Below are 15,067 nucleotides of genomic sequence, written 5' to 3'. Positions count from 1 at the left end.
GACTTTCAAACTTTGATGCCCAAACAAGGACCCCCTAAAATGAATGAATACATTGTTCTTGAATGAATCTTACTGTTATAGTCATCTGTTTAATACTAGTTCAGTACTTATACTCGCGCACGTTCGCACAATAATAAAACTAGAAAATGGCTTGCAGCAGTTTAGAACGATACTAAAGTACTAACTGCTGTGTTTTATATTTTTATGTATGTAAAATATTTTGTGCTATGTATTCAATGAGGAGCTCTCTTTAAATTACAGTTAACATGTAGAGCCTAATGATTTCTGTGACTAGAAAACACGGACCAAATCGTGGAATCCAGTCAAAATTAAATGTTCTGTATAATATGGAATGTCACAGAGTTTGGCCAATTTTGGATGGATAAATCAAAAGCATGGCTGTACAGTGAATCATATTTGATTCCCACATGACAGCCCACATGAACTTCATTTTCAGAACAGCTAACTAGTGGAGAATTCAAACCACCATGACGATTTTGAAGCCTGAAGCCTGAAAAGCCTGTTTGTTTTGTGATATGTCTCTTTTTATGTGTCTGCTTGCTTCCTGTTACATGTTGTGTAGTTGCACACACAGCACCTTAACCTAGAGTTTAGAAAATACAACATATCGCATAATCTTTGAAACCAGTAGATGGCAGTTTGTTTTAAATGAATGTGAAGTATTTTGTGCATCACTTGCGTCAGCAACATGAAATCGCAAAAATAATGATTGTTTTTAAACAGGTTTCCTGTACACTCCGCTGTCTTCCATTGGTCGGAAAAACGGATAGGTCTGTGACTCCTGCCCCAAAATCACACCACTGGTTGAGGCAATATTGATGTGACAGGGTACTCAAACAAACAGAGCAATGTTTTGCCTATAAAGGGAATGGAGGTTAACTCCTTAAATTCATTAAATTCCTTTCAGATGAGGAACATGTGCTCAGTATTTCACTCCTTCAGCTGTTGAAAAACAAACAGTACATTCATGATGTTGTTCTCTGTCCACAGACCTGTAAAGTCCTTGTAGGTTGATCAACAGAGTTTATAAACCTCAATGACTTGCCGGTGTCAGCTTCAGGACAGTTGCCGTGCTATAACACGGCTTGACTGAGATCATGGCCGTATTTGTTTTTAATTGAGGCCAAGAGGCCAAAAGTGAAGGGTGGTACTGAAAGCATATCCTGATAGCACAACAGTGATCCTAAGTTGAGTGTAGCCAATTTACTGTGTGCCATCTGCATTATTTATCAGCACAATTATTAATTATTTATTGGGCACTGTCATGAATGGGGCTGTTGTGTTTACACATGGAGAGTTGTTTCACTGAGAAGGGCATTGTGTGGTATTAGATGAAGTCAAGCTAGATCTTATTCTTATTAATATTGAAGGTTGAAGCTAACAATAGTCCAACATATTCAATTGCTGTTTATGTTAGATTATAATAATAATAATAATTACAATAATAACTAGAATAAAACGAGTTGGATCAGTATTCAGTAATCAGTATTTTGGCAAATGATGTGGGTATGTTCGAATGTACTTTTACAACTATTGTTTAGAACACGTAAAACTGCGCCGCGTTATCACAACAATGAATTCGACATACAGTTACATCTATGATAACCAATTTACTTTTCTTGCGGTTAATTCATTTTAATGAAATAAAAGTGTGATGAGGTTCAAGAGTCAGGAAGGAAGAAGACAGGGGTCGGCGTGACTGGGACTCGTACTTTATTAAAATAAAGCAAAACAAACAAAAGTCGCGCACAACGCGCATTCACCGTGGCGACCGCGACGGCACAAAACAGTTAAAAAATGAGAGCTCGGATCCACCGGTTTTCTTTCTCTGCGTCCAATTTTTTTCTTCAGTCTCTCTCTCGTTCCAGCGCGCGGCTTAAAGCGGTCTCTCCACGCCGATCACAGCAATAAGACACAGGTGTTCGTCATTTGCACTTGACCTACTTGCGTCCCTCTCGTCTCTTCTCTCTCCCATTACAGACCGCGCTGAACCACGGCCCCCTCGCCACAAAAAGCATGTCATTAAACGCAACAATTATAAAAAAAGAACTTAGCCTCATCCATGAACATGATTTTTCGATTCCCGTCTGACTGATTTACATCAACGGTGGAGTTTAAAACGACAGTTCCCATCATTCCACGCTCCTTCACATCGTCATCAAGCTACGCCGTTGTTGTTTGGAATGTAGCGCCCTCTAGAGGCCAAAAAAAATCTTGCATATTGTACCTTTAATTGTATTATATGAGCCATATACAATACAATTTTTTTAACAATACAATTTAATTTCATCTAATACATTCCATCATATACAGTTAAAGAGTAAGATATGTATGTACAGCTGGTTAATGAGGGGTCTGTAATCTGGGTCTGTATAAACGGTTTTTATAGTGAAAATGGCACACTTGGCATTGTTCGAGGATCGGGCAAGAGTCCGTCTGCAAACAGCAAGTTTGATGGTGACGAAAGGCTGTAATGAAAGCGTGTGCGGAAAGCCCTTAAATGGAGATGGTTTGGACGTGTTTTATTCAAATGACTAACCTCGTGAACGTGGCCGCTCATTTAGAATACTCCATATTCACTAACATCAGAACGATGTTAAGAACAAATCCGTGTGCGTACGAACGTGTTGTGAATTAAGCGTGAGAAGTTCTCCTGTGCGTACAAATACGAAATAATCTATGCAATTATTAGTGAACGAGACCCATTGTTGTTTGTGGGTGAATTAATATTCGTTGTTTTTTTGACGTCTTTTCGCAGTTGAAACATTGATTGATTGATTGATTGATTGATTGATTGATTGATTGATTGATTGATTGATTGATTACATGAGGCATGATACTTTTCATGATGCAAGTTCTACTGTATCTTTCAACCTACTATAACTAGTAGTAGTAAAGAGGAAGAGATGATCAGATGTTTGAATTTAGTGAAAAAATGTATAGAATTTGAAAGCTGAGATTTATTTTATATCGAAAAAAATAAAGCACAAAAGTTATTGCAATTTATTGGATGGCAGGCACTCTATAAATAATTTTTGGTGAAGTTTTGTTCATGCATCAACTGAAAACCGCATAGACTTGGGATCAATAGTTGTTCAACAAAATGAAGCTTGATTTAAATAAGTCAGTTGATTATAATCTACCGAGCCATAAATATATTGCTAGATAAAGCTTAACCAACCTTACCTGTGACAAGGGAAATGTTATAAGATATTTGTAGATCTCTGGTGTCCAAAATCCTGCTCCACATCATGTGTCTGTCTGCATTGCACAGCATTTTCACTTTCTATTGGACATTCATCCATTTCCCAGAACAGTGGAGAACAGTGTACTACCTGCTTCCTAAAATACAATATTTTTGGCAAAGCTAGTAGCAAAGCTTTGCTAGAATAAAACCAAAATGTTATTTACTTCATTTAAATGATTTAAAATGTAGCCTACCCTTTGGGCACATGGGGATGTTTTGTCAAATGTTGCTAACCTCTGACTCTGACATCAGTTTCCTCTCCAAAGTAGCTATAGCTATAAGTAAACCCACTCACAATCGCACATACAGCTTCAGTTACACTTATACGTCTCACTTCCTCACTGTCTATAGGCTGTCACTTTCAGCATAGTTATTTTAACCTCTTTAGTGTCTACGACTTAGTTTCATTTTCACTTTTTTGCTCTCACTCACTCTCTCTCTCTCTCACACACGCACGCACACTCACACACACTCACTCACACACACTCACTCACACACACTCACTCACTCTCACTCTCACTCTCACTCTCACTCTCACTCTCACTCACACTCACACACGCACTCCTTCAAATGTTTTTAGCTTTGACCTCTTTATTTAGGATGCCACAGACATGTTCAGTATAAGCATTCAGTCTTACAGCTTCAGCAGTGTCGTGTCAAGTACATTGAACTGGTAAAATAGCACTTTGAAGGGAAAACTCATTTAAGGGAGTGTAGTGTTAATACTCTTAAGCTATTAGACCGTTTAGGTGAAATGTGTCTTGTATAAAACTCTTGTTGCATTGTCATGTTTAGACTTTACACACTCTATTAATGATACAGAGTCATGTTTAGACTTTACACACCCTTCATAGAAGATAATGAGTGTTTTACTCAATGCACCTTGTTCAAATTGTTCTCATAAAACAAAGAGTATAAGGGTGTTTCTGTCGTTTTGCTTTTGCTTTGACTGTTTTTGCACAGGAGTAGTTCACCCATAAATGGAAAATACTGCTTTTATTTACTCACCCTTATTTTACAAACTCATATGCTGTTGTGTTAACATTTATCACAATGTCAGGAAACTTTATGATGAATGATGATGATTATTATTATTTATTATATTATAAATAGCTGCTTACGTGTTTGGATTAGGCAAGTAAATAGAACAAGAGTTTTTTTCTTCATTTGAACTATTGTTTTTTTTTTTGTTGAATTTGATTTGATTTCTGTTGATGTATATGGAACTATGGATTTTGATGTTTGCCAGCTTTTTCCAAATTGTGGACGGTTGATTTCCAGCCATTTCCACAGGTTATTGGCTTCCATTAAAGGGTTAGTTCACCCAAAAATGAAAATTCTGTCAGTAATTACTCACCCTCATGTTGTTCCAACCCCGTAAGACCTTCGTTCATCTTCGGAACACAAATTAAGATATTTTTTATTAAATCTGAGAGCTGTCTCACTCCTCCATAGGCTTCTAAGGGAATGAAACTTGTGAGTTCGAGTGAGTTCACGTAGTGTTTTAGCGCAGCGCTTCTGTGTTGCACGTCACCACGTAGGCTCACTATTGGCCGACGCTAGTCATGTGTGTGATGCGTGTGACGTACAACACAGAAGCGCTGCGCAAAAGCACTACTTGAACTCACTCGAGGCCCAGAGAGAAGGAAATGAATAGTGGAATAAAGTCGTTATTTTTGTTTTTTTTGCGTACAAAAAGTATTCTCGTCGCTTGATAAACTTAAGATTGAGCCGCTGTAGTCACTTGGACTATATTAACGATCTCTTTAATAACTTTTCTGGGCCAGCAAGTTTCATTCCCTTAGAAGCCTATGGAGGAGTGAGACAGCTCTCAGATTTCATCAAAAATATCTTAATTTGTGTTCCGAAGATGAACGGAGGTCTTACGGGGTTGGAACAACATGAGGGTGAGTAATTACTGACAGAATTTTCATTTTTGGGTGAACTAACCCTTTAAATCTTTTTTCTTTTCTTTTTTTTTCTTTTTTTGCATCAGATGAATCAAAACCAAGTTTCTTGTAAAGTTATAGGTTTGTATATTGCAAGGATACCACAAGTTTTTTTTTTTCATACTCCAAATTAGCCACAAATTGTATTCTCTTAAGCCAGTTAAACTGTGGCCTGTAATAGACTGAGCCACCAGTATTGCGTGCGTGCGCAGGCGAATCAATTTGAGCTGCCCTTCTTTCATTCATCTGTTCCCTTGGGCTCAGTGTGCCTGTAATATCACACATTGCTTTTTCCACTGGCTTTCACCAGCCCTGATAATGACTTAAACAAATAAATGTGTGTTTATCATGGTCACTAGAATCGCTCAATTCAGATATCCAGGTAGATTGTTTATGTAGTCATATTTAAAATTGTTTATTTATATAAATGTGTATTCTTTTTTATAAATGTATTTAATTTGTTTTGTTTTATTTAAATTTTTGTTATGACCATCTTTATGTCGGCAGCTAAGCTACTCCACATACTGCACAATGGCTTCAGCTAGAGGTTATAGGTCAAGTCTTAAGCTTCTCTGAGTCTGACGCTTGGTAAAGACATAATCTTTAATGTAATCTTGTTAAAGGTGGTTAAAGGTTTTCACTGTCTGGGAGATCTGAGCTTTCATAGCATAAAAAATAGCCATTGCTTTTATAAAACAAAAGCTGATATTTCATTATAGCCTAATGCTCCTTTTTTGCATCCTTTATTTTGAATTTGACTTTATTCCTCTATCTTTTCCTCTTTTCTTTGTCTCAGGTTATGAAAAGACTGAAGACACTTCAGAGAAGACTTCTCTAGCAGACCAGGAAGATTCCAGATTAATATTCCTCAATCAGCCCCAGTTTACCAAGTTCTGCAATAATCGTGTCAGGTAAAGCCACACTCACACCTGTGCTTCTGAGTGTTACTCCTTCTTCATAAAGGGTTGAACAGGCCGTCATGGTGAGCACAGGGTTAACATTTCTAGGCAGTGGATGAAGAGAGTGTTGATTACAAAAACTTATTTTATTCAATACTAAAATGTAGTGATTAAAATATGGTTAAGTGTATTACATCAATTATTTTACCTAGTAGTTGTTTGTGGTGTTCGTTGTCATGAAATAAATACTTTTTATTGAGCAAGGATCCATTAAATTGATCAAAATTGACAGTAAAGACATTTGTTACAAACTGTTCTAACATTTATATTGTTACAAAAGGCTGTTCTTTTGAATGCTCTATTCATCAAAGAAAAAAATGCATCACAGATTCCACAAAAATATGTTGGCAGCAATGCATCTCAGTAGATTTCACAACAGAGCTCATATTTAATGTCAGGAAAAAAAGAAAGTGTAATAAGGCTCTTGAACAGACTGTACTGCCACGGATGGATGGATCAAGAAGATTTTGAAAAAGATTTTGAAGATTGAGCGGGAAGGAACTGTACGAATATAGTACCACATTAAAACTAGTGAGCTGTATTTGACAAAAGAGGAAGTGTTGCCATTTTCCAGCCGCCAACGGCTCACTGTCCAAGTTACATTATGTACTCATAGTGATTGGTAAGGTGATGTATGGCAGACGTAGAGGAGGTAGGAGAAAGTACTGTGGTTAAAATATGATTTCTGCTGAATCACATGCTAAATACGTTAAAGAGAAAATTGTGTGATTTTATTTACTCGCCCACAAAAGTTCAGCTTGTGTCAATGAAATGAACTGATGTTGAGAAGGGTTGAGGCATGTCATTTAGGCATGTTTACCTCAATAACTGTAAAGAAACTATGTTTCACCTGTCAACTAAGCTCATTTGTAGAAGTGTTATTGACATTATGCCAGAGCTGCCTTGGTCGCTGTCTGCCATTGTCTGTGATGCTTTAATATTAATAAAAACAACCATTTTAGTAATAAAAAAAAAAAAAAACATTTCTATGAAATGTTTTGTTTTCCACAAATTCTGTGTTGTGAATTTTCAAGTAATCAAATGAAGACACAAAACATTAATTTAATTGATCTTTTATATGTCAAACGACATGCGGCACAACTGAGCTTTATACTGTTAAAATTACAACATAAATTTGATAATTTATTATTATGACTCTCAAAGTGGCTCTGTAAATGCATTCATGTTCTCATATAATGAGACTGCGGAGGCTGAAAAACACCGCAAGCGTTGTGTGTGGGGGTGGGGGGTAAATGAAACCGCGCGTCTCTGCCACTCATTCACACAGAGACATGCAGAACTTGCAGGATTCGTATTTAAATGTTCTTACTCTTGCGCCCAGATGCATTCTCAGGTACTGAAATTTGGCACAGATTGATTTAATGTGAATCGGTACTCGGTAGTACTGACGTAATTCGGTCGGTGCCATTAAAAGTACAGAGTTGGGTACCCAACCCTAATTTTGAGCAAATGGTTTGTTTTGAATCCAATGTGAATTGGTTTAAGTTGTTGCTTGGTTTTTCCTGCAGTGAGAGCGCAATCATTCAGATGAGATGTCACCCTCAGACTGCAGATTTTCAGCATTGAAACCCAAAAGCATCTATTTGATCGTTCCATCTGCATCTAGTGATCATTACGGCACTCATTATTAATGCTGTAGTCTGATTATTGCAGTGAATTACAACTCTGAGTTTTGCTGTCTCATGTCTGGACTGTTTGTCAGTACTTCTAGCTTTACTATATATAGAGGGCTGTCCCTTGTACAGTGGATAAAACAGTAGCTTTAAACGTTCAGCTCCACTGTCAGACCAGGTTAATGTTTGCATTCCTGCAGCATTAGAATGGCGACTGGGAAGTCATGCTTGCTTATGTGTATGTGTTTTATGATGTAAGCTGCCATGAAAAGAAAACCGTTTTTAGTTGTAATGGGCTTCTGTCACGTTTTGCTTGTAATCATTGTTCATTTAGAAAGATCACACGCAAGGGTCAAGATATTATTTTCATTTCCTGGTGCATTTGTTCGCCTAGAAACAGTAGGCCTATCATTTTAATATAGTATAATACAAATGCATGTTGTGCTCCTTCAGTAAAACTAGATGTCAGCAATTTAAAAGGCTTTTTTATTTTATTTTAAAGTTTCTTGCATTAAAAATATTTCACTTTGCTTGACCATTTTCCACCATGACTCAGAAGTCTAAATAGTATAGCAAAAGGGGTCAATGTATAAATTGCCTCCTTTATGATTGGCTAACCTTGAAACTTGCTATTTGTTATGGTTACCAACCGTAATGGTGACCACCTACTCTCACGGTGGCCTTACTTCTGGAAGTATTTTTTTTTTTTTCATTTAATTTTTCTCCTTAGGCATTTAAAAATGTCAATAAAGAGCCTTGAACCAAGTCACACAGCTTCAAAATGAATGCAAAATGATTACACCATTTCAATGTAAAAATGTTTTTAAACATTGGGGGGAAAAAAAGATGGTTACAGATTGTTTGCTTGGAATGAATTATTTACTCCTCCTAAAGACTCACTAACATTCATAAATTTGGGGGCAGTAAGAATTTTTTTTTTTTTTTTCAGCAGGGGTGCATTAAATTGAAAGTGTGCGTATTGCGCATAATTGTACTCATTCCCGCAGATTTTGTGTGGGCACTTTTGGTGTGAGCACAAAATCTGCGGCCTCTCAGTTCTAAATGAAGTTATTTTTCAGGTCTTAAAGTGACAGCAGCATAATATCTCTCTCATGGCTCGGGATTCACGCACACACACACACACACACTTATGGACAATTTAGCATCACCAGTTCATCTATACTGCATGTTTTTGGATTGTGGGGGAAACCGGAGCACCCAGAGGAAACCCTCTACGTTTCCAGCTTCTTGCTGTGAGGCGACAGTACTACCCACTACCCACTGAGCCATTGTGCCGCCCGCAGGCTAATATACCTGCTGCCAAATAATAAGATAATATTAAAAATATCTATATGGCAGATTTTCCCCCATGTTATCAGTCTCAAAATTGTGGCCAGTGAAAATGCAGAGTAACTTTGGAAAACCACTAGCCACAGTGGCTTGTGAGCAAAAAAGTGAATGTCAAGCCCTGCATCTATGTATACATATCTATGGTGTTAATGGGCCATGTTTTAATCAATATTTCATATTCATTCCGTTGTTTGACAATAGAAAAAGAAAAATATGTAAATAAGAACAGCGGTATTGTTGTATCAAAACTACTATTGTACTCTGCTGTATTAAAATGCAGTATGTGAGTACAAAGGGTAGGAGCGAATCAAACAAATGTAAAAAGCTCACAGTACGCAGAATGAAAAAAAAAAACTACGCAATGACGGCATATATATATATTATCATAAGATGTCATCTAACGGGGGAAAAAAATTGTATCACAGTTTCTACAAAAATTTTAAACCACACAACCTTATTAAACTGCGTTCATAAGAAATGTTTCTTGAGCACCAAATCGATATATTAGAATGATTTCTGAAGGATCATGTGACACTGAAGACTGGAGTAATGATGCTGAAAATTCAGCTTTGTCATCACAGGAATAAATACCGTTTTAAAATATATTAAAATAGAAAATTGTAGTTTTAAATTGTAATGATATTTCAGAATATTACTGATTTTACGCTATTTTTTTCATTAAATAAATGCAGCCTTGGTGAACATAAGATATTTCTTTCAAAAACAATTCTAGTACACAATTCTACTGACCCATTATCTAGTCGTTTTTGTCTTATCAGGAAACATCACTATATTATGATTGAACAATACATGTAATAGCTAGCTAATTATGAATGGGATTTTTACTTCCAGAACTGTAGTGTTGTATGTTCATGTGCTTATGGTTGTGACATTAAGCTGCAAAAACAGGTCACCAACATTGGCTGTAACAAGTGGCCTGACTTTGTGTGATGAATGATAATTAGTGCCTACACACACTGCTCTTTTGAAATAAACGAGTTAAATGTACTATGTCATGGACTGCTTTGAGAGCTGTTTTGCGTTAGATTAAAGGGATACTCCACTTTTTTCGGAAATAAGCTCATTTTACATCTCCCCCAGAGTTAAACAGTTGAGTTTTACCGTTTTAGAATCCATTCAGCCGATCTCCGGGTCTGACGGTACCACTTTTAGCATAGCTTAGCACAGATCATTGATTCTGATGAGTCCAGTAGCATTTCTTTCAAAATGACCAAAGAGTTTCAATATTTTTCCTATTTAAAACTTGACTCTTCTGTAGTTAAACCGTGTACTAAGATCGACGGAAAATGAGCCTATATGGCTAGGAACTACTCTCATTCCAGCGTAATAATCAAGGAACTGTGCGGCTGTACCATGAGTGCAGCAGGCGTAATGATATGACGCAGCGCCTGAAAATAGTCCCCAGCTCGGTAACTTCTTCCAACGTGACCGGGACTAAGTTTGTCTAACCTATTAGACCTATTTTCAGGCGCTGCGTCATATCATTACGCCTGCTGCACTCATGGTACAGCCGCACAGTTCCTTGATTATTACGCTGGAATGAGAGTAGTTCCTAGTCATATAGGCTTAGAAAATCGCAACTTTTCATTTTCCGTCGATCTTAGTACACGGTTTAACTACAGAAGAGTCAAGTTTTAAATAGGAAAAATATTGAAACTCTTTGGTCATTTTGAAAGAAATGCTACTGGACTCATCAGAATCAATGATCTGTGCTAAGCTATGCTAAAAGTGGGACCGTCAGACCCGGAGTTCGGCTGAATGGATTCTAAAACGGTAAAACTCAACTGTTTAACTCTGGGGGAGATGTAAAATGAGCATATTTCCGAAAAAAGTGGAGTATCCCTTTAAGCCTTTATATACATACTCCATTTTGTGACTGATGTGATTGAACTGTTGGTGAAGTTCAAGTTGTTACTCCTAAGTGCACCTTTACTATCAAAGCTGATCAGGTAAGCAGCTGCTCATAGCATTGCTGTAGGCCTGTGCAATCAAGACTTGCAAACCAGTCTAAAAGGAAGAGGGATCACAAAGAATTTCACTTGAAACAAAATATGAACATATGCTTTAGCTAAACAAACACAACCTTCTGGTGTTTGGAATATAGCGCACATGCCAAGTTATATTAAATTGCACTAATGTACACCTCAAACACATTATTAACATATTAACTAAACAAAAAAAACACATTGGCTCCTCACACTGTGTGCCTTCGACAAAACGGCAAGTTGATGCGTTTGCAAATACACCACCGCCAACAAAGCCGCAATTAAAATGATTAACATCACGTGGTTAAACCCTGAGGTGCATTTTGATGAGCGGTTACACTAGTCACCCCAGTGACTGCCTGATGAGCCAACGTCCCGAAGCCCTCTTGTGTGATGCATGTTTGTTTAAAAGCATGATGACGCCAAGTAGTGCTAAACGAGCTGAGCGTGTGGGCTAAGCAGCCGGCTAAGGTCTAGAAGCAGAGCTAGATCTGGTTTCTGGGGTCGTGTAGAGGAAATGAGAGGAGAGACGCAGGTCATCTCTCTCTCTCTCTCTCTCTCTCTCTCTCTCTCTCTCGATTGACATCCACCAAAATATTCTTAATTGTATTTCAACTTTGTATTAGTAGCCACTGTCAGTAAACATTTTTTGAAAGGTTCTGAAGAACTTCATATACTAATTGAAAATGATTCATTTATGATTTTTCAATAGTAACAAAAACCCTAGCAACTATAAAAGTGAATGGGTCCAAAACTTCTGGGTGGTTAATTTCTCACCTAGATGCATTGGATTTTTATTTTTTATTTCTGTGTGCTTGTTTGAATATGAGGACAGATGGAGATCTTACTCTTCACTCTTGCTCTCCTCCATGAATTTGAGTTACCCAGCAACATGGAAATGTGTTTCTTTATCTGAGGAACAGTAAAAGCAGCCACTGCTACTGTTAGCCACCTGACGCACGCAGCTTCACTGTTCAGAAGCTGAAAGCTAGCCAAGAGAAAAGCGAGAACGACAGGCCCCTGACAGAACTTTCCATCTCGTACAGTGCTGCTAATTGCTGGGCTACGGTGTGCGGTGTGCCGTGTGGCGTGGACTGATAAGGATCTCTGTGAAGACCGGATCAGTGAAACGTAGAGTCAGTGAGAGGACACAGATCAGTTTCCACTTGAAGGACGTTCACACTTCACAGACTGTCTATTGTATTGTATTGTATTGTATTGTATTGTATTGTATTGTATTGTATTGTATTGTATTTTATATTACATAATTATTAGGGCCGTGACATTAACGCGTTAATTTCGATTAATTAATCTGAGAAAAAATAACGCGTTAAAAAAAATAACGCAGATTAATCCATTCCGTATTGACCTTTGAACCTGGAGCCGTTCTAGCCGCCATTCGACTGTAACATGAAGGAGGGAGACGAGAACGCGCTGGCGCTGCCTGGATCATTGATTGGAACATTTACTTATAAAAAACAGCCGGCATTTCAACGTTGATTCACCGGTGAACGTAAGGGACCAAGGTCGAATCAATGTTGGATTATGTTTCGATTGTGCAAAACGAATCAACGTTGAAATCGTGACGTTGTTTCATTGTTGATTTCGTGACGTTGTTTCACCGTCTCTTCTTTCAATATGGGTGAATAAAGATTGTATGTCGACGTTGTTGAACCAATGATGAATTATGCTTCGGTTTTGCAAATTGAATCAACGTTGATATCGTGACGTTGTTTCACCGTCTTACCTTTCATCATGGGATAATGAGTCATGACAATGCTGACTGAATTTGTGATTAACTGTACACTAAAATATTGTTAACTGTCAAATTACTTGCAGCAATGGCTTAATTAAACACATTTAATAAAAATATAACACATGCTCAAGATTGTAAAACAAGTTTTATTCTGAAAAAACAAAAGTCTAAAAATACTTTCTAAAACAGATGAAAAACATCTCAAACTCTTAATTTCAGCATTTTCGAAGTAATGTTAAAAACCTGTAAAGCAAGTGTAAATAATGTTTATAATTTAATGTTGAATATCAAATGTATAATTTAATAATGTTCAATAATTTAATAATTTTCAATTTGTATTGTATTGATTATTTGCTAGGCACAATTATTTCAATGCTCACCCTTTGAACATTTGAACATTATTTCAATAACATGTTCAACACAATTATTTTTAATTGATTGACAGCCCTAATTTATACGCAATTAAAATGCGATTAATTTCGATTAATTAATTACAAAGCCTCTAATTAATTAGATTAATTTTTTTTAAACGAGTCCCGGCCCTAATAATTATATGTAATTGTGAGTCATTAATCAAAATAAAAAAAACTATATTTTGGTGGGCTGATAATATTGTATTTTATAATAATAATAATATTATTATTATTATTATTATTATTATATTATTATTATTATTATTATTATTATTATTACTATATGAGTGAATTAAAAAAAGTAATATTCTGTTTTAAATAAATGTCTTTTGTGCTATTGTGAAATTGTATTATGTTTTAATATTTAATATTATATTTTATGAACAATTAATTAATAATAAAATTAAATGCTAATTTTCTGTCTTGTGTGGCTGAGAATATTTTATTTTATAGTTTACAATATTTCAATTTATTGTATTTTAGTTTACATTCTAAATTAGTTTATATTATATTTTATATATAGTATATATTTTTTAATATAAAAAATGTAATACTATTAATCTGATTCTGTTCTTTGGTATTCTGTGAATATTATATTGTATTGTATTGTATTATGTTTTTATATTATATTTTGTTATATGAATCATTGGTGAATAAATACAATATTCCGAGTGAGTGTTGAGTGTTGAATTAGTGTTTCTTGGTGGATCCTTCTTTTGGAAAGTGGGTGGATAAAGAGGCAGGTGTCAGGGTTCAGACTGGGATGTTTATCTCAGTCTAAAGTGGATTCGCTGCCTTGGGCCTAATGTGTGTGTAAATCAGTCGACAGAGATGGAGGCTCTGGCAAGCTCCCACCATAGTTCACTCAAACTCAGAGCTCTTTACAGCCTTACAACTTAGCTGTTCTTTATGGTCATTAACTGCCTCTCTCCATCGCTCACTGTGTGTTTGTGCGTGTCTTTGGATGCACTGAAAACTGGGTTTGGCTAGGGGGAGAAAGTTTGATTCATGATGTGAAACCAATATCACTATGTTGGTGTAATGGTGACCAACTAAAACTGAAAACGTGAGAACTAAATGGATAATAAATAATGTCAGCCCAGTCTGCAGATGATGTCAGGTGGTTTTATATTGTGGTCATTGTTGGAATGTAACCACCTTTCTCATTTCCTCTGGTCTTTTCTTTCTCTCACACAGCACTGCGAAGTACAACGTTCTTACGTTCCTGCCTCGGTTCCTGTACTCTCAGTTCAGAAGAGCAGCCAACTCCTTCTTCCTCTTCATCGCACTTCTGCAGGTAAGACTGCAATGTCAATCCTTCAGGGCAGGAGTACTGATGACAAGCTGGAGAGATTAGGACTGTCAGCTCTCACGGTCGCAGATAGACCCTCTGTGATCAGATACTGGGTTTCTTAAGTATATAGGACTGATAAAAGAGCAGGGTGAAATCGATCTCTGGCTCGGACCAATCAATCAATCAAACAGACAATCAAACCAAGTGTGAAAACCTTAGTGTTATAGTGCGTTATATTACACACGTGAACACCAACGTTACTAGCAACACAAGGTCGGTTGCATTCGAAATAGTTTCAGACTGCACGATAACGCATTAAATTGATTAAAAGTTCTATTTCCAATAAATGTTTAACTTTCTATTCTCCTGGAATCCTGAAAAAAAAGTACTTGGAGAGCCTTGCAGCCTTGAAGAGCATAATAGACATTAAAAACAACA

At 36.7% G+C, this 15,067-nt stretch overlaps 1 protein-coding gene across 4 annotated transcripts in view; it reads left to right on the top strand.

Annotated features, from left to right (window-relative positions):
- Positions 1-15,067, top strand: part of atp8a1 (ATPase phospholipid transporting 8A1) — a 134,271-nt gene that overhangs the window by 20,933 nt on the left and 98,271 nt on the right. For all 4 annotated transcript variants that reach the window (XM_084429881.1, XM_084429879.1, XM_084429880.1 and 1 more), the window contains exons 2-3: positions 6,014-6,128; positions 14,533-14,632. In XM_084429881.1, coding sequence (XP_084286007.1) covers positions 6,014-6,128; positions 14,533-14,632 — 215 coding nt within the window. The remainder of the gene's footprint in view (positions 1-6,013; positions 6,129-14,532; positions 14,633-15,067) is intronic.

This window comes from Rutilus rutilus (assembly GCF_951802725.1).
Source record: "Rutilus rutilus genome assembly, chromosome: 14".
Lineage (NCBI taxonomy): Eukaryota > Metazoa > Chordata > Actinopteri > Cypriniformes > Leuciscidae > Rutilus > Rutilus rutilus.
The sequence above is the reverse complement of the archived record's forward strand: the minus strand, read 5'-3'. Positions and strand labels throughout refer to the sequence as shown.